Below are 24,925 nucleotides of genomic sequence, written 5' to 3'. Positions count from 1 at the left end.
GTTAGGAAGGTGGACTTTTGACCTTTATAGCTAGAGTGATAAATGGCTCTGCCAAGGTGGAGAGAAGAACCAGGAAGATAGAAATCATTGTGGAAGTGGGGGAGTGGTTACTGGGGCTGAAAGATTTCTCTTTTACATGGAATATTGTCACAAACTGTACCACCCTCAGGTCCTCAAGCCTGAGAAGGTAGATATGGAGAATTGAAAGAAGGAAGAAGTGGGAGTTTTGTTTTGTCAATGTACTATTTTTTATTTTGGTGAATTAAGTCACATATGGATCTTCTTTTTTACCTTGTTTTGGTTTCAACCCGTCCAGTTGGTGGCGGCAATAAAACTTTTTAGGTGGTAGTCTGCCATAAAACCCACAGAAGAAGAAGAGGCAGAAGAGTGGCACGCACGATTGAGTGGAGGGGCCCGTTTTAAAGGGAAACCAATGTTGAGGTTCGTGGTGGGAATAGCGGGATCTGGGGTATGTACATAGTGGTTTTCATTATATGTGCTACTGTTGTGGACGTTTAACTTGTATGTGGGGTCAAAACTAGCCAAAACGAACCCCTCTCTTTTGTTCAATTGTCCAGTCCGCCAGCTAGCTACTTGCTTTGGAGAAAGGGGATAATAATTATTTAGCCAGCATGAACCAGCTGTCTGTCAGTGAACACACTTTACCCAGCGTTACCGGTACACAACCCCCGCTTTAACTTGTTAGCTAGTAGCAGTGTTGACTAGTTAGCTTACGTTCGTTTGCGTATGGACTGACGTTGGTTAGCGAAACAAGATGCTATGTCGTTAGTTAACTAGGAGTAACGATTTAACGTTAATAGGATCAAATGCATTAACTACTGTTGGTAGCAAGGTAATGCATTTGATCCTACTGTAGGTGGCTAGTTTACCTTTCACACTTGCAGGGTGTACTGCCAATCATTTGAGACTAGCTTTAATTAGCTAGCTAGCTAGTGGTTAGCTAAGGTTGGCTTGATAGCTGGCTAACAGCCGGTGTTCTGACAATGATTATCTGATCATCCATGCCAGCCACAGTGCAACAATGTATCATAGCTACTCAATTTCAACATAAGTCAGCTAGAAAACCCAATAATTGTTGCTTGCTGCAGTTGGACCTCAAATGAATTAGCCTAGCACGATAGAGAGGGACCCCTGCCCTAGCCAAGTCCGATGCTTCAGTAACAGTGGGGGTTGATAATTGTGAGACTTGAGAAGAGATATCCAGCTAAATGGGGAAATTGATCAATTCTTAGACAGGAAATATTCTGTCATGAACCTCTCCATTATCTCTTCCCTGTGTAAATGTATCAGGAAACAATGGCCTCTCTCATTTGTCACTGAGATGAGCTCTCAGTATCTCTACCGCCCCCCACATTGTATAAAATCTACTGTCTTTCAGTACTACTTGAGAACTAAACTACCCCTTTAACCTAAGTATTAGTCTGTTTTCTAATGTGATCATGGAAAACCAAGAGCTTGTTTTTAGTTATGGTGTGATCATTCTTAGTTCATTCTAATCCCTGTGAGTCTGAGAGAAGGTTGAAACTGTACAGGCCTAAACTGCAAAATGACACTGCTTATAATGTCAGTCAACACACTCATTTTAGTATAGCAATGACAATCAGATTTTGTTTTCGTCTGTAGGTTATACTGACAAAGGGTGATTTTGACAGAGTGTTGGGCCAGTAATTGAAAGGTCGCTGGTTCGAATCCCTGAGCCGACTAGGTGAAAAATCTGTTGATGTGTTCTTGAGCAAGGCACTTAACCTTAAATGCTCCTGTAAGTCGCTCTGAATAAGAGTGTCTGCTAAATTAATACACTTTCAAATGTTATTGTGGTGTGATTTTCCTAGACCTAGGATACCTGATTTTAGAATTCCTGATGTCTGACATTTTTTTCAGGCAACTAAAGAAAGTGAAGTCACCCTACTGAAAAATAAACTACAAATACTATGCCTAATTGTTCTTTCTCCCCTGCCCCTCTTTTCTTCTCTGCTCACATTTGGCCTTTTGTTCAACTCTCTCACTCCCTGCTCTGTGGTAAAGACAGCTGCAGGCATCGAGCGTCATAAGACAAGCAGTGTGCCATCCCCCTGTCTTCCTTTCATGCCCCCCCCCATGTCTGTCCTCCCTGCCTGTTAGTGTCCCCACCTTGTCCCCTCATTGTCTGCCTTGTCCAGCCTGAAGCCCTCCTCTCCCTCATGCTTTGAACAAAGACAGCACACTGTCAGTCCAATGACTGCCTGGATCGTCTTGCCTGTCAGCCTCTCTGCCTTCTCCATCACAGGAATATGGATAGTGTGAGTTCTCAAATACTAGGCTCCAGTTACATTTGTTTTCCTTACTAAGGGTGTACTACAAAGTGATTGGCAGAGAAACATTGATATTTAGTTTCTTGGACACCGATTAAGGACACCGATTTAAGCCCCGTTCTGGATCTTAAAAAACATTCTTAATGGAGAATCTACATTTTTAGTCCAGGACTAGGCTTAATATATGTCCAGGAATCCAGTCCATAATGTCGTGATTTTAAGTCATTGATGTGTTTGTTTTCCCTCACAGCTACGCCATGGCTGTGATGAATCATCACGTTTGTCCTGTGGAGAACTGGTGAGTGACCCTTCAGTGAGTTTCATATAAACATTTGTGGGAGTAAAGAAGACCCAGTTTTGTCTTTGGATTTATAGCCTACATTGACTTGATACTACAGTATATCATCTGCTTGACTGAACAAGGGGCTAATTCCCTCCCAAAATGGTGTGTCTTGTGTGCAGGTCCTACAATGTGACATGTACAGAGGAGATGGCCAGGCCAGGCTTCCCTAAGACATGCTGCACCATACAGGACATCCCCCTCATCAGGTCTCACATTCGCTTGCTCTCTCACCTTTCATGCTGACCACACCTGCTGCGTTTTGTGTGTGAGCATTGCAAAATAATGTACACGTGTTCAATAATTTCATCAAAACTGCATGTGCGCATCAATGAGTGTTAGCGTGGCTAGGCGCTAAAATAGACACTTGATGCACTGCAAGTCCTGCATCTCCCATCTCCTCATTGGTTTTTAGGAGCATATACATGTGGGTGATTGAAAGATGAACGAGGTCCACACTCCAGTCCGGTTGGTTGCAGTAGTGCATCTTAAAGTTGGTTGCCAACCTAAACTAACTAGGTTTCCCCTTTTTAATCTGTGGATTCATTGTCAGAGTATAAACACACGATGTTGTGACTCAAAATAGGCCGATATTCTACAATGATCCAGAAAAGACTGTACATTTCAGGTAAAATAACTAGCCAATATTTTTATCCCAGGACAAATTGGCTAGCAACAGCAAGCTAGCTAGCTAAATGTCCATGAATGTTTAATGTGTTTTTTGACCCCAAATTAATATAGTTGGTTCAGAGTTCATTTAGAAATTTCAACCTGCGTGTCCTGATTGCGCCTGGTGGGGATAGACAAACTCAACCTGCACACGCACGGAGCTGGTTTGTTCATCATGTAACCGGTATGGGAGTTGATCAATGTTTCTTTGTGAGTCTGTGGGAAATACAGTGGGGCAAAAAAGTATTTAGTCAGCCACCAATTGTGCAAGTTCTCCCACTTAAGATGAGAGGCCTGTAATTTTCATCATAGGTACACTTCAACTATGACAGACAAAATGAGAAAAAAAATCCAGAAAATCACATTGTAGGATTTTTAATTAATTAATTTGCAAATTATGGTGGAAAATAAGTATTTGGTCAATAACAAAAGTTTATGTCAATACTTTGTTATATACCCTTTGTTGGCAATGACAGAGGTCAAACGTTTTCTGCAAGTCTTCAAAGTTTTCACACACTGTTGCTGGTATTTTTGCCCATTCCTCCATGCAGATCTCCTCTAGAGCAGTGATGTTTTGGGGCTGGGCAACACGGACTTTCAACTCCCTCCAAAGATTTTCTATGGGGTTGAGATCTGGAGACTGGCTAGGCTACTCCAGGACCTTGAAATGCTTCTTACGAAGCCACTCCTTCGTTCCCCGGGCTGTGTGTTTGGGATCTTTGTCATGCTGAAAGACCCAGCCACGTTTCATCTTCTATGCCCTTGCTGATGGAAGGAGGTTTTCACTCAAAATCTGACGATACATGGCCCCATTCATTCTTTCCTTTACACGGATCAGTCGTCCTGGTCCCTTTGCAGAAAAACAGCCCCAAAGCATGATGTTTCCACCCCCATGCTTCACAGTAGGTATGGTGTTCTTTGGATGCAACTTAGCATTCTTTGTCCTCCAAACACGACGAGTTGAGTTTTTACCAAAAAGTTCTATTTTGGTTTCATCTGACCATATGACATTCTCCCAATCTTCTTCTGGATCATCCAAATGCTCTCTAGCAAACTTCAGACGGGCCTGGACATATACTGGCTTAAGCAGGGGGACACGTCTGGCACTGCAGGATTTGAGTCCCTGGCGGCGTAGTGTGTTACTGATGGTAGGCTTTGTTACTTCGGTCCCAGCTCTCTGCAGGTCATTCACTAGGTCCCCCCATAATTGCTCCCACAGTTGATTTCTTCAAACCAAGCTGCTTACCTATTGCAGATTCAGTCTTCCCAGCCTGGTGCAGGTCTACAATTTTGTTTCTGGTGTCCTTTGACAACTCTTTGGTCTTGGCCATAGTGGAGTTTGGAGTGTGACTGTTTGAGGTTGTGGACAGGTGTCTTTTATACTGATAACAAGTTCAAACAGGTGCCATTAATACAGGTAACGAGTGGAGGACAGAGGAGCCTCTTAAAGAAGTTGTTACAGGTCTTTGAGAGCCAGAAATCTTGCTTGTTTGTAGGTGACCAAATACTTATTTTCCACCATAATTTGCAAATAAATAAATAGAAAATCATACAATGTGATTTTCTGGAATTTTTTCTTTCTTCTAATTTTGTCTGTCATAGTTGAAGTGTACCTAATGATGAAAATTACAGGCCTCTCATCTTTTTAAGTGGGAGAACTTGCACAATTGGTGGCTGACTAAATACTTTTTTGCCCCACTGTGTGTATCTCTAATGTGGTCATGCATTTGGTAGGAGGTTAGGAAGTGCAGCTCAGTGTCCACCTCATTTTGTGGGCACAGAGGCAGACCTGGCTCTGTAGAGAAGACGGGCAATGGCGGCTTCTCTCAATAGCAAGGCTATGCTCACTTGAGTCTGTACTTAGTCAATATTTCTATTTTGTCTGTCAGGTACTGTGTATTCTGTTTATAGCCAAATAGCATTAGTTAGCTCTGTTTTTTTGGTTATTTCCAGTATGTCATAGTTTTCTTTTTGCATTCTTATAATTCGGTTGGGTCTAATTGTGTTGTTGTCCTGGAGCTTTGTGGGGTCTGTCTGTGTTTTTAAACAGAGCCCCAGAACCAGTTGGCTGAGGGGACTCTTCTCTAGGTTCATCTCTCTGTAGGTGATGGCTTTGTCATAGGATGTGTGAGCATCGCTTCCTTTTTAGATGGTTGTAGAATTTAAGATATATTTTGTTAACTAGTGGGTGAAGTCCTAATTCTGCTCTGTATACATTGTGTTGTACACATTATATTTTTGCAGAATTCTGCATGTAGTCTCAATTGGATGTTGGTGCCATTTTGTGAATTATTGGTTGGTGAGTGGACCACAGACCTCACAACCATAGAGGGCATATAGAGTGCAGTGATGTGTCCTATAAGGAGCATTGGTGGCAAATCAATGGCCTAAAGGTAAAGAACCTCTAGCCGCTCGAGAGCACCCTTACTTGCCGATCTATACATTACGTCTCTGTATTCTAGTATGGGTAGGATGGTCATCTTTATCAGGGTTAGTTTGACAGCTGGGGTGAAAGAGAAGCAGTTATGATAGAGGAAACCAAGTCTAGATTTAACTTTAGCCTGCAGCTTTAATATGTGCTGAGAGAAGGACAGTGTACCATCTCGCCATTCTCCCAAGTACTTGTATGAGTTGACGATCTCAAGCTCTAAACCCTTAGAGGTAGTAATAACACCTGTGGGAAGAGGGACATTGTTCTTACCAAACCACATTACCTATATTTTGGATGTGTTAAGGGCAGAGAAAGCTTGTTGTGGACGCTAAAAGCTTTGTCGTAAAGCGATTAACACAAAATCCGGGGAGGGGCCAGCTGAGTATGACTGTATCATCTGCATATAAATGGATGAGAGAGCTTCCTACTGCCTGAGCTATGTTGTTGATGTAAATTGAGAAGAGCATGGGGCCTAGGATTGAGCCTTGGGGTACACCTTTGGTGACAGGCAGTGGCTGAGACAGCAGATGTTCTGACTTTATGCACTGCACTCTTTGAGAGCAGTAGTTAGCAAACCAGGCCAAAGACCCCTCAGAGACATCAAAAGCTTTGGCCAAGTCAATAAAAATAGCAGCACAACATTGCTTAGAATCAAGGGCAATGGTGACATCATTGAGGACCTTTAAGGTTGCAGGGACACATCCATAACCTGAGCGGAAACTAGATTGCATACCATAGAGAACTATAGACATCAAGAAAGTCGGTCAGATAAACAGGGCAATTTAGAAATAAGCCTATAACAGTTAGGATCAGCTTGATCTCCCCCTTTTTTTAAATATAGGATGAACCATGGCTGCCTTCCAAGCAATGGGAACCTCCCCAGAAAGGAGAGACAGTCTTAGCGATGATAGGGGCAGCAACCTTAAAGAAGGGTCTAAACCATTCTGACCCAGATGTTTTTTGGGGGGGGTCAAGTTAAAGGAGCTCCTTTAGCACTTCGGACTCAGTGACAGTCTGCAGGGAGAAACTTTGTAGCGGGGCAGGGGAAAAAGAGGGAGAAGCATCGGGTCTAGTCGAATTAGAAGGGGTGGGAGATGAGGAAATGTTGGACGGGCAAGGAGGCATGGCTGAGTCAAATAGGAATCCTGACTTAATGACGTGGTGATTATTAAAGAGCTCAGCCATGTGCTTCTTGTTGGTAGCAATCACATCTACGTTAAGGGACATGGGCAGCTCTGAGGAGCATGGCTTATTCTCCTGGTTTTTAACCGTTTACCAGAACTTATTTGGGTTAGACCCACAGAGAGAGAACTTCTCCTTTTAAGTCACCAACTTTGGCCTTCCGTATAGCCTGAGTGCACTTATTACTCATTTCCCTGAACGATAGCCAGTCAGCCTGAGTATGTGTATGCCAAGCCTTTCGCTAAATGCAATTCTTGAGGTGGAGTAACTCTGCAAGATTACGGTCAAACCAGGGGCTGAACCGGTTTTTAATTTTCTTTATGTGGGTGTGCTTGTTAACAATACCACTGAAAATTGTTGTCCTGGCTACTGGACCTTTTTTGGTACACCATTATTTTTGTCTTCCTGAGATTTACTGTCAGGGCCAGAATCTGTGCAGAAGCTTAGGTGCTGCTGTAGGCCCTTCTTGGTTAGGGACCGACACACCAGATATTCTGCAGACAGACATTTGATTTCCAGGTCCAGTAGGGTAAGGCTGCAGACTGTTCTAGTGTTCTCGACAATTCATTGATATACAGTGCATTCGGAAAGTATTTAGACCCATTTTGTTACGTTAGTCTTATTCTAAAATGGATTAAATCGTTTCCCCTCTCAATCTACACACACTACCCCATAATGAAGAAGCAAAAACTGGTTCTAAGATATGTGATATTTTTTATTTGATGCATAAGTATTCAGATTCTTTACTCAGTATTTTGTTGAAGCACCTTTGGCAGCGACTACAGCCTTGAGTTTTCTTGGGTATGACACTACAAGCTTGGCACACTTGTATTTGGAGTTTCTCCCATTCTTCTCTGCAGGTCCGCTCAACCTCTGTCAGGTTGGATGGGAGTGTCACTGCACAACTGTTTTCAGGTCTCTTCAGAGATGTTCTATCTGGGCCACTCAAGGACATTCAGAGACTTGTCCTGAAGCCACTCCTGCATTGTCTTGGCTTTGTGCTTTGGGTCGTTGTCCTGTTGAAAGGTGAACCTTTGCCCCAGTCTGAGGTCCTGAGCACTTTGGAGCAGGTTTTCATCAAGGATCACTGTATTCTTGGGGACCTTCAATTCTTAAAAAAAAAAAAGTGGTACCTTTCCCCAGATCTGTGCCTCAAACAATCCTGTCTCTTAGCGCTATGGACAATTCCTTTGACCTCATTGCTTGGTTTTTGTTCTGACATGCATTGTCAATTGTGGGACCTTTTAATATAGACAGGTGTGTGCCTATCCAAATCATGTCCAATCAATTGAATTTACCACAGGTGGACTCTATTACCGCAAGTTCTCGAAACATCTCAAGGATGATCAATGTGAACAGGATGCACCAGAGCTCAATTTCAAGTCTCCTAGCGAAGGGTCTGAATACTTATGTAAATAAGGTATTACTGTTTTATTTTAATTACATTTTCTAAAATGTATTAATGCTTAATTTATATTACAGCATATTGGATGACTCATTCATATTCCATTCACCGAGCTCAATATGATATTGATAGGTTTAGGCTAGTGTAACGGATGTGAAACTGCTAGCTAGTCAGCGGTGGGGCGCGCTAAATAGTGTTTCAATCGGTGATGTCACTTGCTCCGAGACCTTGAAGTAGTGGTTCCCCTTGCTCTGCAAGGGCCGCGGCTTCGTGGGTGACTGTTGTTGATGTGTGCAGAGGGTCCCTGGTTCGCGCCCGGGTATGGGCGAGGGGACGGTCTAAAGTTATACTGTTACACTACTACATGATACTCAAATTTTCCCTATACCCATCAAGAGGTTGCTACAACTAAGCAACAAAAGTTTCTGTGCACTGGTTGGGAGAGATTTGAGTAATCAAGGTGACACTTTCAATACCGCCTTGCACACTCTTGCCTGCATCTAGCTGATCTAGGGTGTGATCATTAGTCCAAAATTTGCAAACGAGTTTCTATTGGACAAATTCAGACATGTTTATTCCAGTTTTGTTATTTTGTTCAACTATTGTCTTTGAGACAATATGCATTGCAGTGCTAGATAGCTTCAGCTTAGTCTTTCAGTACTACATTCATTCTCGGATCCTTTGATTTGGGTGGACGTCAGTTCATGCTACAAGCTCTCTGATAGGTTCAAAGACATCCTCCGGAAGTTGTCATAATTGCTGTGGAAGGGAGTGAAAACCATGAGCCTCCTAGGTTTTGTATTTACAATTGAAGTCGGAAGTTTACATACACTTAAATTGGGGTTATTAAAATTCGTTTTTTCAACCACTCCACAAATTTCTTGTTAACAAACTATAGTTTTTGCAAGTCAGTTAGGACATCTACTTTGCATGACACAAGTCTTTTTTTTTTTCAACAGTTTACAGACAGATTATTTCACTTCTAATTCACTGTATCACAATTCCATTGGGTCAGAATTGTACATACACTTAAATTTACTGTCTATAAACCTTGTAAAATTCCAGAAAATGATGTCATGGCTTTAGAAGATTCTGAGCCTAATTGACATCATTTGAGTCAACTGAATGTGTACCTGTGGATGTATTTCAAGGTCTACCTTCAAACTCATTGCCTCTTTGCTTGACATCATGGGAAAATGAAATCAGGCAAGACCTCAGAAAAAATGTGTAGACCTCCAAGTCTGGTTCTCCCTTGGGAGCAGTTTCCAAACACCTGAAGGTACCACATTCATCTGTACAAACAATAGTACGCAAGTATAAACACCATGAGACCACGCAGCCATCATACCGCTCAGGAAGGAGACGCGTTCTGTCTCCTAGTGATGAACGTACTTTGGTGTGAAAAGTGCAAATCAATCCCAGAACAACAGCAAAGAACCTTGTGAAGATGTTGAAGGAAACTGGTACAAAGTATCTATATCCAGAGTACAATGAGTCCTATATTGACATAACCTGAATGGCCGCTCAGCAAGGAAGAAGCCACTGTTCCAAAACCGCCATTAAAAAAAGACCGACTACCGTTTGCAGCACTACATGGGGACAAAGATTGTACTTTTTGGAGAAATGTCCTTGGTCTGATGAAACAAAAATATAACTGTTTGGCCATAATGACCATTGTTATGTTTGGAGGAAAAAGGGGGAGGCTTGCAAGCTGAAGAACACCATCCCAACCATGAAGCACGGAAGTGGCAGCATCATGTTGTGGGGGTGCTTTGCTGCAGGAGGGACTGGTGCACTTCACAAAATCGATGGCATCACGAAGAATAAATAATGTGGATATATTGAAGCAACATCTCAAGACATCAGTCAGGAAGTTAAAGCTTGGTTGCAAATGGGTCTTCCAAATGGACAATGACCCCAAGCATACTTGCAAAATGGCTTAAGGACAACAAAGTCAAGGTATTGGAGTGGCCATCACAAAGCCCTGACTTCAATCCCATAGAACATTTGTGGGCAGAATTGAAAAAGCGTGTGGGAGCAAGGAGGCCTACAAACCTGACTGTTACACCAGCTCTGTCAGGAGGAATGGGCCAAAATTCACCCAACTTATTGTGGGAAGCTTGTGGAAGGCTACTTGACACGTTTGACCCAAGTTAAACAATTTAAAGGTAATGCTACCAGATACTAATTGAGTGTATGTACATTTCTGACCCACTGGGAATGTTATGAAAGAAGTACAAGCTGAAATAAATCTCTCTACTATTATACTGACATTCCACATTCTTAAAATAAAGTGGTGACCCTAACTGACCTAAGACAGGGAATTTTGACTAGGATTAAATGTCAGGAATTGCGAAAGTTTAAATGTATTTGGCTAAGGTGTATGTAAACCTCCGACTTCAACTGTAAGTCAATGTACCCAGAGGATGGAAACTAGCTATCCTCCGGCTACACCATGGTGCTACCCTACAGAGTGCAGTTGAGGTTACGAAGACGTACATTGCAAAACAGTGTTTTTTTTTTTTAATGAATTACTGTTGTAATGTGACGTGACTATATTTAGTTAAAAATAATATATTAGTTAAAAATAAATCACTAAAATGTTTCTGAAATTCACTGAGGAGGATGGTCCTCCCGTTTTCCTGTGAGGAGCCTCTGGTGTAGATGAATGGGAGGAGATGGGTTAAATAAAGATTTTTAAGCATTGAGACATGGGTTGTGTATGTGCGCCATTTAGATGGTGAATGGGCAAGACAAAAGATTTAAGTTCCTTTTTGAATGAGGTATAGTAGTAGGTGCCAAGTGCACCGGTTTGTCAAGAACTGCAACGCTGCTGTTTTTTTTTCACGCTCAATAGTTTCCCATGTGTATCAAGAATGTTCCACCACCCAAAGGACACCGGCAACTTGACAAAACTGTAGGAAGCAATGGAGTCAACTAGAGGTCGACCGATTTTTTTTCAACGCCAATCCCGATTATTGGAGGACCAAATAAAGCCGATGCCGATTTATTTTTTTTATATTTATTTTTGTAATGACAAGTTAAACAATATTGAATGAACACTTATTTTAACTTAATATAATACATCAATAAAATCAATTTGGCCTCATAAATAATGAAACATTGTTCAATTTGGTAAATAATGCAAAAAGAAAGTGTTGGAGAAGAAAGTAAAACAGTATAGCTTCCGTCCCTCTCCTCGCTCCTACCTGGGCTCGAACCAGGAACACATTGACAACAGCCACCCTCAAAGCAGCGTTTCCCATGCAGAGCAAGGGGAACAACCACTCCAAGTCTCGGAGCGAGTGACTTTTGAAACGCTATTAGCACACACCCCGCTAACTAGCTAGCCATTTCACATCGGTTACACCAGCCTAATCTCGGGAGTTGATAGGCTTGAAGTCATAAACAGCGCAATGCTTGAAGTACAATGCAAGAGCTGAATTTTTTTTGGCAAAATCGGTGTCCAAAAATACAGATTTCCGATTGTTATGAAAACTTGAAATTGGCCCTAATTAATCGGCCATTCCGATTAATCGGTCGACCTCTAGAGTCAACATGGGCCAGTATCCCTATGGAACACTTTCGACACCTTGTATTCCATGCCCCGATGAATTGAGGCTGTTCTGAGGGCAAAAGGGGGTTCAACTCAATGTTAGGTAGGTGTTCCTAATGTTTTGTACACTCAGTGTTCGAGGGTGGGGCTCAAGCTACATCCCTGTCTCACCCCCTGGCCCTGAAGAAAGATGTGTTTATTGCCAATTTTAACTGCACACTTGTTTGTGTACATGGATGTTATAATGCCATGTTTTCCCCCCAACACTGCTTTCCATCAATTTGTATAGCAGACACTCATGCCAAATTGAGTCAAAGCTTCTTTTTTTTATCAACCAAGCATGAGAAGACTGCTTTTGTTTGTCAATTAGGGTCTCGCTCTTCCTCCCTCTCTCTCGCTCTCTAATAATACGTTCATCTACAGTCTTGTAACCGTACCAGAAGAGAGATGGTGAAATAGTAACAACCTTGTCATGCATGCCTTTTCCTAACATTTTAATCATGGTCATAATATAGGCCTAGTCAACTTGTGAGTGGATTCCTTATGCGTTTTTGAGTGACATGTTGTTTCCTCCCTCTTGTGTCTCGTACAGTAAATGTGGCTCCTTCCCCCCTGAGAGCTGTCTGTTCAGTCTGATCGGGAACGTCGGAGGCTTCATGGGTAAGAAGATCCTCTTCTCCATCCCAAATGGCAAACTATTCACGTTTTAGAGTGCTATTTCTAACCTGGGCCCATAGTGCACTACTTTTGAACAGAGACCTATGTAGGTATTAATAGGGTGTCATTTGGGATGCAGCCCTCTTCTGTCATCACTCACACTGACAATAAGCTGTGCCCTTTGTATTACTCATCAGTGATGTATTGGAGGTCAAAGCCACTCATTCCTTTAATTTACAGTGTTAAATAACACTTTTTTGGGAGGGCAAACAACTGTTTCATTTTGCCGTTATAATAAGGTTGGTAGTAAAATCGTTGTGATAATCTGTAACAGCTCAAGTCTACTACAAAATCCACAATGCAATGGTTGCTCTATGGGCTAACGTAGCTTCACGCAATAAAACCAAAGACATTATCAGCCTGTAACGTAGCTAGTTAGTGCAGTTTGACTTTACCGCTATCAATTTAGGCGTCTACAATCTCACCATGTTCAACCTGCGGATTGATGTGCCTCAGAGTGGAGTCTAACATTCAGAACGGCAGATATACTTTTGAGGATGGGGGAAACTTTGCCCATGCTATGTCAATGGGCGCCAGCTCAAAAACCCAACATTAGCAAGAATTTCGGCAACAAGAAGTACAACATTACAAATCTTTTCTCAGATGTGAGATAATTAACTTGCCATCTGGATGGTCTTCAGAGATGAGGGTAGCTGAAGGATGGGATTAAAAACAAAAAATGACTTGTAAAATGCATTGGCTGTAAAATGTATGTTGAATCTTAAGCGTTGTCCATTAGTTTACTCCAATTAGGGGAGGGATGGTAGGGTTAAGAGAAAATTATACAAAAAAAGTGTATATACAGTACCATTCAATTTGGGACACCTACTCATTCAAGGGTTTTTCACTATTATTCTACAATGCAGAAAATAGTAAAAAGAGAAGACCTATGATCTATGAAATCAGGTAATAACCAAAAAAGTGTTACACAAATAAATATATATTCTTCAAAATAGCCACCTTTTGCCTTGATGACAGCTTTGCACTTGGCCTTCTCTCAACCAGCTTCACCTGGAATGCTTTTCCAACTGTCTTGAAGGGTTCCTACGTATGCTGAGCACTTGTTGGCTGCTTTTCCTTCACTCTGCGGTCCAACTCATCCCAAAACATCTCATTTCGGTTGGGTGATTTTTGTCGAGGCTATGTTATCTGATGCAGCACGCCATCACTCTACTTCTTGGTCAGATAGCCTTTACACAACCTGGAGGTGTGTTGTGTCATTGTCCTGTTGAAAAACAGAGTCCCACTAACCGCAAACCAGATGGGATGGCGTATCGCTGCAGAATGCTGTGGTTGCCATGCTGGTTAAGTGTGACTTGAAATCTAAATAAATCACTGATGGTGTGGGGATGCTAGTGCTAGTGACACTATCAAACCTCCATGCTTCATGGTGGGAACCACACATGCGGAGATCATCCATTCACCTACTCTGCGTTTCAAAGACATGGCTGTTGGAACCAAAAATCTCAAATTTCGACTCATCAGACCGAAGGACAGATTTCCACCAGTCTAATGTCCATTGCTCATGTTTCTTGGCCCAAGTAGTCTCTTCTTATTGGTGTCCTTTAGTAGTGGTTTCTTTGCAGCAATTTGACCATGAAGGCCTGATTCATGCAGTCTCCTCTGAACAGTTGATGTTGAGATGTGTCTGTTGAACTCTGAAGCATTTATTTGGGCTGTAATTTCTGAGGCTGGTAACTCTAATGAACTTATCCTCTGCAGCAGAGGTAACTCTGGGTCTTCCTCTCCTATAATGTTCTTCATGAGAGCCAGTTTCATCATAGCGCTTGAGGGTTTTTGCTACTGCACTTGAAGAAACTATCAAAGTTCTTAATTTTCGAATTGACTGACCTTCATGTCTTGAAGTAAAGATGGACTGTCGTTTCTTCTCTTTGCTTATTTGAGCTGTTCTTGCCATAATATTAACTTGGTCTTAGCCCTATTTGGTAAATCTTCTGTATACCACCCCTGCCTTGTCACAGCACAACTGATTGGCTCAAACACATTAAGTAGGAAAACAATGAACTTTTACAAGGCACACCTGTTAATTCAAATGCATTCCAGGTGACTACCGCATGAAGCTGGTTGAGAGAATGCCAAGAGTGTGCAAAGCTAGGGGCATAGGGGGGACTACTTTGAAGAATCTCAAATATAAAATATTTTGATTTGTATAACACTTTCAATATGTGTGTCATATCTTTGGCATCTACACTATTATTCTACAATGTAAAAAATAAAGAAACCCTGAATGAGTGTGTCCAAACTGGTACTGTGTATGGGGGATTTTCAATTATGCAGACAATTACATTGCAGATAGATTTATAGTTTACATATATATTAAAGCTGATCTAGAAAAAATGACTTGCCATCTGTAGTATCATATAGCTTTAGAATTGTGACATTACGTACTTTCAAGGAAAATAGGCATGTTTTTGACATGAACACTGACTGAGAAGGGATTGCATGATGATTAGCTTAGCAACAGCGTGCCGCAGCATGACAACCATAAACACGATTGGTCGACAGTCTGCTGGGTTGGCATAATAAAAACATTATCTCAGTAGAAATATTGGCCAAATATGATCATTGGCTCATTCGAGAGGTTGGTTGTTTGTGCAACAGTACAGATAATACTTTTGCTGTGTCATGGTGATAATGATCTGAAGGTGGTGATTAAATACCTATACTTGCTATCATTTTTTTTTTATTCCCCCAAAGGAGATTATATCACCTCACATAATCTCCTTTTTAGTACTGTAGTCATTATCACCATGACACAGGAAACGGGTGCTGAATCCACAGGTATAATGTGAACTTTTATCAAAACCAAATATTTAAAAGAATTTCCTATAGGCCTAACTGATCTAGTCTGCCTTTCTAGATGAATTTACATAGCAAATCGGTGTATGCCACTAGTCAGCAGTATGTGCAGAAGGGCTTGAAATGGGCTCTGGCCTTTAATCAATAATGCATGTGGCCTTTCCTCCATTATTGCCCCCCCCCTCCCCCCTTTATCATCCATGACCCTTCTCCATTACTTCCTGTTCTGTCTTTATCACCACTCACTCTGCTGCCTTTGTCTGTGCTCCTCTTCATCCCATCTCTCTTGCTCTCCCCCCCCAGTGGTGATGGTGTGCCTTCTGCGCTATGCCCAGGTGATTGAGCACAGCCACGGTTGCTGGATTAACACCAATGCCCTGTTGTCTGGCTGCACCAATGCTGTAGGACTGGTCATGGTGGGAAACTTCCAGGTGATTCACGTCAATTCTTCTCTAGACATACAGTACATCTTGATTCCATAACTCTGCTACCAGTCCCTCTCCAGTTGTTACTGTATTATCCCAATGACTTGATGTCAATTAAACCCCACCATTTTTCAGCAGACACTCTTATCTAAAGCAACTTAAAGTTTTGTCAATTATCAAGTGGTGGCTATATTCTCCTTCTGATTCCCTGTTTTGTCTAATATTTGTCTATTGGTTAAAAACAAGCAGTCTGGGTAGGTAGAAGTGGGTGTTACAGGCTTTGTTTTTTTTATGTTTTAAGGTTGGACTTTAGCACGTATAGCTGGTTAGCACATGGTGTCACCTCATCAGTCAGTATGTTACACTTGTGCTGGTTGCTATCCCATTAGTGGGAAGGTGTTTCACCTGTGTTGGCCCAGGTGCTATTTAGGAGTTTTTTTTAAATTTCACATTCTCATTTACAATTGCGACCTGACCAAGATCAAGCAAAGCAGTTCGACACATACAACAACAGAGTTACACATGGAGTAAAACAAACATACAGTAGAAAATTAAGTCTCTATACAATGTGAGCAAATGAGGTGAGATAAAGGAGGTAAAGGCAAAGAAAAAAAAAAGGCCATGGTGGCAAAGTAAATACAATATAGCAAGTAAAATACTGGAATGGTAGATTTGCAGTAGAAGAATGTACAAGGTAGAAATGCAAAGGAGCTAAATAAATACAGTAGTGGGAGAGGTAGTTGTTTGGGCTAAATTATAGATGGGCTATGTACAGGTGCAGTGATCTGTGAGCTGCTCTGACAGCTGGTGCTTAAAGCTAGTGAGGGAGATAAGTGTTTCCAGTTTGAGATTTTTGTAGTTAGTTCCAGTCATTGGCAGCAGAGAACTGGAAGGAGAGGCGGCCAAAGGAAGAATTGATTTTGGGGATGACCAGAGAGATTTACCTGCTGGAGCGCGTGCTACAAGTGGGTGCTACTATGGTGACCAGCGAGCTGAGATAAGGGGGGACTTTACCTAGCAGGGTCTTGTAGATGACCTGGAGCCAGTGGGTTTGGCGACAAGTATGAAGCGAGGGCCAGCAAACGAGAGAGTACAGGTCGCAGTGGTGGGTAGTACATGGGGCTTTGGATGGATGACACTGTGGTAGACTGCAATAAATTGATTGAGTAGGGTATTGGAGGCTATTTTGTAAATGACATCGCCGAGGATCGGTAGGATAGTCAGCTTTACAAGGGTATGTTTGGCAGCATGAGTGAAGGATGCTTTGTTGTGAAATAGGAACCCAATTCTAGATTTAACTTTGGATTGGAGATGTTTGATGTGAGTCTGGAAGGAGAGTTTACAGACTAACCAGGCACCTAAAATATGTGGACAACTACAAATACCTAAGTCAGAACCGTCCAGAGTAGTGATGTTGGACGGGCGTGCAGGTGCAGGCAGCGATCGGTTGAAGAGCATGCATTTAATTTTACTTGTATTTAAGAGCAATTGGAGGCCATGGAAGGAGAGATGTATGGCATTGAAGCTCGTCTCAAGGGTTGTTAACAGTGTCCAAAGAAGGGCCAGAAGTATACAGAATGGTGTCATCTGCGTGGAGGTGGATCAGACTCACCAGCAGCAAGAGCGACATCATTGATGTATACAGAGAAGAGAGTCGGCCCAAGAATTGAACCCTGTGGCACCCCCATAGAGACTGCCAGAGGCCCAGACAACAGGCCCTCCAATTTGACACACTGAACTCCATCAGAGAAGTAGTTGGTGAAGCAGGCGAGGCAATCATTTGAGAAACCAAGGCTATCAAGTCTGCCGATGAGGATGTGGTGATTGACAGAGTCGAAAGCCTTGGCCAGGTCAATGAATACGGCTGCACTGTATTGTTTCTTATCGATGGCGGTTAAGATATCGTTCAGGACCTTGAGCGTGCCGTGCCTTAGGTGCACCCATGACCAGCTCTGAAACAAGATTGCATAGTGGAGAAGGTATGGTTGGATTCGAAATGGTCGGTAATCTGTTGACATGGCTTTCGAAGACCTTGGAAAGGCAGGGTAGGATAGATATTGGTCTGTAGCAGTTTGGGTCAAGAGTGTCCCCCCCCCTTTGAAGAGGGTGGATGACCGCAGCTGCTTTCCAATCTTTGGGAATCTCAGATGACACGAAAGAGGTTGAACAGGCAAGTAATAAGGGTTGCAACAATTTCTGCAGATAATTTTTTAGAAAGAAAGGGTCCAGATTGTCTAGCCCGGCTGATTTGTAGGGGTCCAGATTTTGCAGCTCTTTCAGAACATCAGCTGATTGGATTTGGGAGAAATGGGGAAGGCTTGGGCGAGTTGCTGTGGGGCTAGGCACTGCAGGGCCTGGATTCACCTCTACATCACCAGAGGAACAGAGTAGGAGTAGGATAAGGGTACGGCTAAAAACTATGAGAATTGGTCGTCTAGGTTTCTGGGGGTGATAAAATAGCTTCAAGGTATAATGTACAGACAAAGGTATGGTAGGATGTGAATACAGTGGAGGTAAACCTAGGTATTGAGTGATGAAGAGAGAGATTGTCTCTAGAAACATCATTGAAACCAGGTGATGTCATCGCATGTGTGGGTGGTGGAACTGAAAGGTTGGATAAGGTGTAATGAGCAGCGCTAGCGGCTCTACAGTGAAATAAGCCAATAAACACTAACCAGAACAGCAATGGACAAGGCATATTGACATTAAGGAGAGGCATGCTTCGTCGAGTAATCATAAGGGTCCGTTGAGTAGTGAGGTTGATTGGGTTCACAGCATTTCAGACAGCTAGCCGGGCCATCTTTAGCAAGCTAGCATAGGATGGAGGTCTGTTTTTAGCCACCTCGTGCGTTTCCGTCGGTAGATTAGTGGGGTTCCGTGTGGAAGAGGGGATCAATCCAGTTGGTGATATAGTGATCCAAGAAAAATAGTCCGATAGACCTATTCAGATGGCAGCCGATAAGACTGCTAATGAATAGTGGGCCGCAGATGGGCGTTCAGGTAACGTCGCGATGGAGGGGGCCAGTTGGATAACTCCCTCGGGCAGATAACGTCGGTATTCCAGTCGTGAAGGCCCGGTGGGGCTCCGCGTCCGCAGTAAAACGGGTCTGGATAGGTGATTGTAGCCCAGGAGTGGCTGATGGAACTCTTCAGCTGGCTAGCTCCGGAATAATTTATGTTTGCTCTGGGATCAACGTAAGCCAATAGTCACACGGATAGCAGCTAGCTAGCTGCGAGATCCATGTGTAAATGTCCAGAACTTGCGGTTGAAATCTGGGGATATGGAGAAAAAAATAAGTCCGGTATGTTCTGGTGTGAGTCGCGTTGTACAAAACTGGCGATAGCTTTTCGAGTTAAAGGATAGCTGATGACCACAAACCGTTAGTCAGTAAACTGGCTAGCTTCTATTGTGGATTTCAGATTTGAGGTGAATAATACTTTTTTAAATTGGTGAGACGGGTTGCAGGAGTGTTTTTGGAAAAGAAAATATATGAAAGATATGCGAAGAAAGATGTAAATATATACACGGGACAAGACGAGGACAAAGGATGTCTGGCTGCTATGCCATCTAGGTAAGTGTAGTGGCTGGCCCTGTGCCCAGGCGAGCTTGAGAGATGTTGGTGAGAGCTACACTTCATGTAAACTGAGGTGTGATTTTGAACGAGGCCTGAGTTTTGGTGTTTCTCCTGTTTTTTTTTGTTGCTCCATATTCTTTTTACTCCCTATCCTGTTATTTAGTTTGTCTTTTTGGAGGCAAACCTAGTGGACATCCATGGTGGGTGTCTTTATTTTTTTATAACCCCTTACTAGTGGCTTTGCCAACTTTCAGTGTGCACACACATGGGTTCCTTTCAGAACCCCTTTTGAATCCCTTTCTGTTTTAGTTGTTAAAGGGATTTTCTTTGTTAGCTCCCTTTTTGTTGTGAGTGACGTTTTTGAGTTTGTCTTGTGGGTGGGTTCAGGGGGACAGTCAATGGAATTTGGGTATTCGGATCAGCTTCACTTGTGTATTAAAATGTATGTTTTCAATCTCAATTTAAAAAATGGATTAACCTGTTTACCCCCCCCCCCTCGCTGAGCAGGTTGACCATGCCAAGTCTCTGCACTACGTTGGCGCGGGCGTGGCATTCCCTGCGGGTCTGCTCTTCGTGTGCTTGCAGTGTGTTCTCACCTACCGGATGGCCATCACCGCCCTTGACTACTGGATGGCACACGTCCGCGTAGCGCTGGCCGCAGGAGCCCTGGTCTCACTTGTCCTTAGTATCCTTCCTGACTCGCTGGGATTGGTGGAGGGGTGGGGGTAGGTTATTAGATATTGGTCATGATGGATTACACCATTTAATAAAAGGTGACTGATCATGTCTCCATAGCGTCATGTAATTTAAATCAAGCACAGTTCATGTGTAATTTCTCTTCTCTATTGAAACCTTGCAATGGCTAGTCTGTGAAACCGCGTAAACGGTCATCTAGTTCCGGTCTGTGATGAATGGGGCTCTGGACAAAAGTAGTTCACTGCATAGTGTCATGACTTTAATTAATGGGATGACAGTTGATTCGACAAATAACGTTTTAATTGTTACCCAAAATTAAATTGATCATGTAACTATTAACTCGTTAGGAATTTGGAGCACCACGGAGGAATTTGTTTATAGTGTTATCATCTCCCGACTGAAACTCAATTTCTGTTTTTCGATAACAGTTATTAATCATTACTTCATATTAGTCTCATTCTGAACGTCGCAGACTTCTTGAAACTGCACAAACCCGAGTCTTGGTGATCATTCTGTACCACACACATTGATTTGATTACTTACTAACTAAATGATAACACAGGATATAGACACACGGTATAGGTTATTGATTAGAAACTTAATACGATGAAAATGGATCCCTAGCAGACTAACACAATATGACACTTGTTAATAAAGATGGAGAGTTAAGGAGAGACAACACTTGGATTTATTTAGGAACTATGCTCACAGTAATCCTAATACCTTACCCTGAACTGCCACCCATTTTGGGTAAGAAGTAATGCATGTATTTACGTGTTGAAGGTCTTCCTTCGTTTTGTCTCTGTTGGACCCAGGCCTTTGAAAAGGGTTCGATTGGGTCTTCTCCTTAGTTCGTAAGTGTAAGGCTCTAATTGTCCACAAGAGATCACAATGTCCTTCTCCTTAGTTGTCTGTTTACTTTCACTCGTTCTTGAAGAGTGGTCTTCTGAGTACAGCTAATCAGCTGTGTCGATGATCCCCAGAGATGTGATGAGAGCAGTGTAGTCGGCGATGATTTGAAGAGAATAACCGGATGGTCCTACTTAAATTCACTTTCTTAGAACAGCTACTCAACCGTAACATTGATTGTTAGAGGCTACTTCGTTGTCTTCAACTCGTGTTGATTTTCAGGGTCGAGACCTAGCTGCAGCTTGAGTCCTAGTCTGGTATGGTAATTCTTAACTCAATCTTTTATACACTTTGGTAAAAAGGAGCATTTCCGTCATACTAACACACTCCCTTGGGCGTGGCTAGTTATGGGCCAAATCATCATCAAAAACAATGATCTCATTAGAAAACTAAAGTCACATTCTTATCTTAACAAAAATATTATTTTCATCCTTTCCTACACAATGTAAAGGATGTAAACCTGATATACACAGTGTGAATGCTCTTCAAGTTACAATATTTTTGTTATCACTTTTGTACCTTTTTAATGATAGACATTAATTTCCCATATTCCATCTCATTCCCCACATTCAGATGTTGAAATGTATTGTCCCAGTGTTCACTTTTGGACGTTAGAGTTTTTGGTTGGCAAAATGTCTCTGTAACAAAGAGATATTCCAATCCCCCATACTAGAGAACAAAAAGAGTCGTCTGCTGCATACAATTTACGATTTGGTGTGAGGTGTCCCCTCCCCTCTGCGGGTGATGTGTCCCATTTGGGACGCATCCATAGATTTATTGATGTGGCCTTTCTTCCTCCATCGATGGGGCTGTTGCGTCTCCTTAACTCTTTCCCCAGGTGGTATCTTCTTCATCCACGAGAGCTTTGTTCTTCAGCACGCAGCAGCCATCTGCGAGTGGGTCTTCACCGTGGACATCCTTGTCTTCTACGGCACCTTCACCTACGAGTTTGGCACGGTCACCAACGACACCATGATGGTCGGCCTGCAGCAGACCCACCACCACTCGGGGGTCATGATGGGCGGCACGGCCGGGGCCATGTCGCTGGGCATGGGAGCCAAGGGCCTAAAGTCCCCTGGAGGAAGCAGCACATCCACCCATCTCAACTGCACCCCAGAGAGCATAGCCATGTTGTAGCTCTGCAGGGGCCAAGGAGATCACCACACTGCTGCAGAGGGGAACCACCACACAGGCAGCAGGAGTCGATGATGGCACTGGCCAGCCAGAGGGAGGAGACAAGACATTGAAAATCACAAGATATGATTGACGCACCGGGTCGGTATTGCTGTATTGGGTTTTTGTGTTTTAATAAGCCATCCGCTTCTCCACTACGGTCGAATTTCCTTCGCTTCATCAGCATAAAGGTACACTTACACAAAGAATACATATCTGGGATGATGAGGGGCGATGATGCTGTGACTGTTTCCAAGATGGCTACTGGCCTCTCTGCACTCTGACATGATACCTTCTTTCTTAAAGATCAGTGTTTGAACAGTCACTGAGGCTTTTGCCAGTGTTCATCCTTGTCATGTTGGGATGACAGACACAAAATAAGGTTTATTTTATATGCCAACTTTTGTTTTCTGCCACATTTGACAGACTTCCTCTACCTGGCCATGGCTTGTGGTGGGGCCCGGTCTCTCATGCCATTCAACTCTGCACGCTACAATTTGAATGAGAGAGTAGAGTGTGTCGTTGGATTGACCAGACTGAGTTTTTTTTAAATTTTGTCTGTACTCTGCCAATGTTAATGCATCGTAATAGAAAATATTGAATGTTTGAGAAGTGGAACTATAGATTGTATACTGTTATGTACATGACAGTTCAGCCTGGCCTCAGAGCAATACGAAATGTACTAAATGTATTTCTGAGCACCTCCAAGACGTATGATACCTACTAATGGTTTAGTTACTTGACACAAACTAAAGTAGGGAGGTTGGTCAAAGAGGATGGGTGGGCGTAACCCACGACAGACTAGCAAGCCAAAGGTTGCATGTTTAGAAACGTCAGGGACAACTATAGCATTTTAGCTAACCCTGATTGTAAACGTATCCAAATCCACCTAACCTTTGTCATTTGTTCCCCTAACTGCCAATGTTAATTCTCCTTTGTTATGGTGCAACAAGCAACCTGGTCTCAAATAAAGATGTGCAATACTATACGTCCTCCAAGATAAGTTATGTCTTCCAATTCGTATGCTATTGTACGACCGGGTAACACGTATGATACTATAGGTCCTCTAATTTGTATCATATTGTATGACTGCTATTCCATTCATAATGTAACTTAACATAATTGATGTCTCAGATTGACATACAGAGTAATACGATTAGCCCTGAGACCAAGTTGAACAGGTTGTACGCACACCTTTTTATTGATCAATCAAGTATAAATGAACTGCAGAAGGATTTGTGAAATTAGCAATGTCATTTAACAAAAATATTTGCACATTTTGTGCACAATACCTGTCCAAGTCCTCCTAATAGCGGCCTCAAAAGGGCAAGTGATATGACTTGATTTCTTATTGTTTAAAATTATTTATCTGTTTAGTGATTATATTAGTTATTCCCTAGATAACGTACATAGCATTTTATAGATGTATGAAATGCTATCTATCTGACAGAATGCTCATACAAACTTGCTGGTCTTTTCTGCCCCTCTTTTACTGGGTCAACCTCTGCGTCTCAATCACTCTTGCTTGATTTGTTTTATATTGCCTATTCATGTTGCCTCTGAATTTCTCTCACTTGTTACCTACTGGTTACATGGCTTGTGTTTTTTTTTTAGGTCACCTTACTGTTTTCAATCTTTGTTTGGTACGGTAATGGCCCATTCATCCGCCAAAGTGTATCCCAGAGTAGTGGAGTTGTGCATTTTGCCAGGTGTTTAACTATTCATAGAAAGGTCTCACACATTGCTCTTCATTTCTGATCTGCAGTTTTAGCTATAGTACATGTAATGTACACAATTTATAAGTCAACTGGTCGGCTACAATCACAGGTTGGTGGCACCTTAATTGGCGTGGACGGTCTCGTGGTAATGGCTTGAGTGGAATGGTATCAAACATGGTTTCCAGGAGTTTGCCATGCCATGACTTCCGTTCCAGCCATTATGATCCAGGCTCCACTGGCTACAATCCATTTTGAAGGTGCAAATTTGACTGTCTTATTTGGAAGAAGAAAAAAATATATATATATATATTAGGGATATCTACTATTTCAAGTCAAATGTTATGTCACATGCGTTGTGAACAACCGGTGTAGACTAACAGTGAAATGCTTACCTACAGGCCCTTCCCAACAATGCAGAGAGAAAGAAAATGGATGGATTCTAGGCTGGTTCCTTGGAAGCCTTATTTGGATACTGTGAGAAATACGATCTCTGTAAGAGACTTCTCAAAGCCTGTTATTAATGTGCTGAGTGAGATACTGTACATGTTGAGATCAGGGCATGTATTTATAGAGCGTCTCAGAGGTCGACCGATTTTATGATTTTTTTTTTTTTTTTTGGGGGGGGGGGGATGTCAGTCAGTACCAAGGTTTATTTCTTTAACATTTTTAAATGTAATATATATATATATATATATATATATATATATATATATATATACATACATACATACGGTGGGGGGAAAAAGTATTTAGTCAGCCACCAATTGTGCAAGTTCTCCCACTTAAGATGAGAGGCCTGTAATTTTCATCATAGGTACACTTCAACTATGACAGACAAAATGAGAAAAAAAATCCTGAAAATCACATTGTAGGATTTTTTATTAATTAATTTGCAAATTGTGTTGGAAAATAAGTATTTGGTCAATAACAAAAGTTTATGTCAATACTTTGTTATATACCCTTTGTTGGCAATGACAGAGGTCAAACGTTTTCTGTA

General features: G+C 42.2%; 1 protein-coding gene across 4 annotated transcripts; it reads left to right on the top strand.

The window, feature by feature from the left end:
• Positions 1–167: 167 nt before the first annotated feature.
• LOC109896090 (transmembrane protein 150A) lies at positions 168–23,196 on the top strand. Of its 4 annotated transcripts, none has more exons than XM_020490326.2 (8): positions 168–441; positions 2,051–2,300; positions 2,563–2,610; positions 2,775–2,861; positions 12,488–12,555; positions 15,736–15,863; positions 19,940–20,117; positions 21,876–23,196. In XM_020490326.2, exons 2-8 carry the CDS (start codon positions 2,236–2,238, stop codon positions 22,172–22,174), a joined length of 873 nt encoding a protein of 290 aa, XP_020345915.1. In that variant the 5' UTR covers positions 168–441; positions 2,051–2,235; the 3' UTR covers positions 22,175–23,196. The 4 variants fall into 4 exon arrangements, with proteins under 4 accessions (XP_020345915.1, XP_020345912.1, XP_020345913.1 ...); XM_020490323.2 differs by having other exon boundaries at positions 2,047–2,300; XM_020490324.2 differs by having other exon boundaries at positions 168–469.
• Positions 23,197–24,925: the final 1,729 nt, after the last annotated feature.

The sequence above is a fragment of the Oncorhynchus kisutch genome, linkage group LG8 (genome assembly GCF_002021735.2).
Source record: "Oncorhynchus kisutch isolate 150728-3 linkage group LG8, Okis_V2, whole genome shotgun sequence".
NCBI classification, from domain to species: Eukaryota; Metazoa; Chordata; class Actinopteri; order Salmoniformes; family Salmonidae; genus Oncorhynchus; species Oncorhynchus kisutch.
This window is presented reverse-complemented; position numbering and strand designations above follow the sequence as displayed.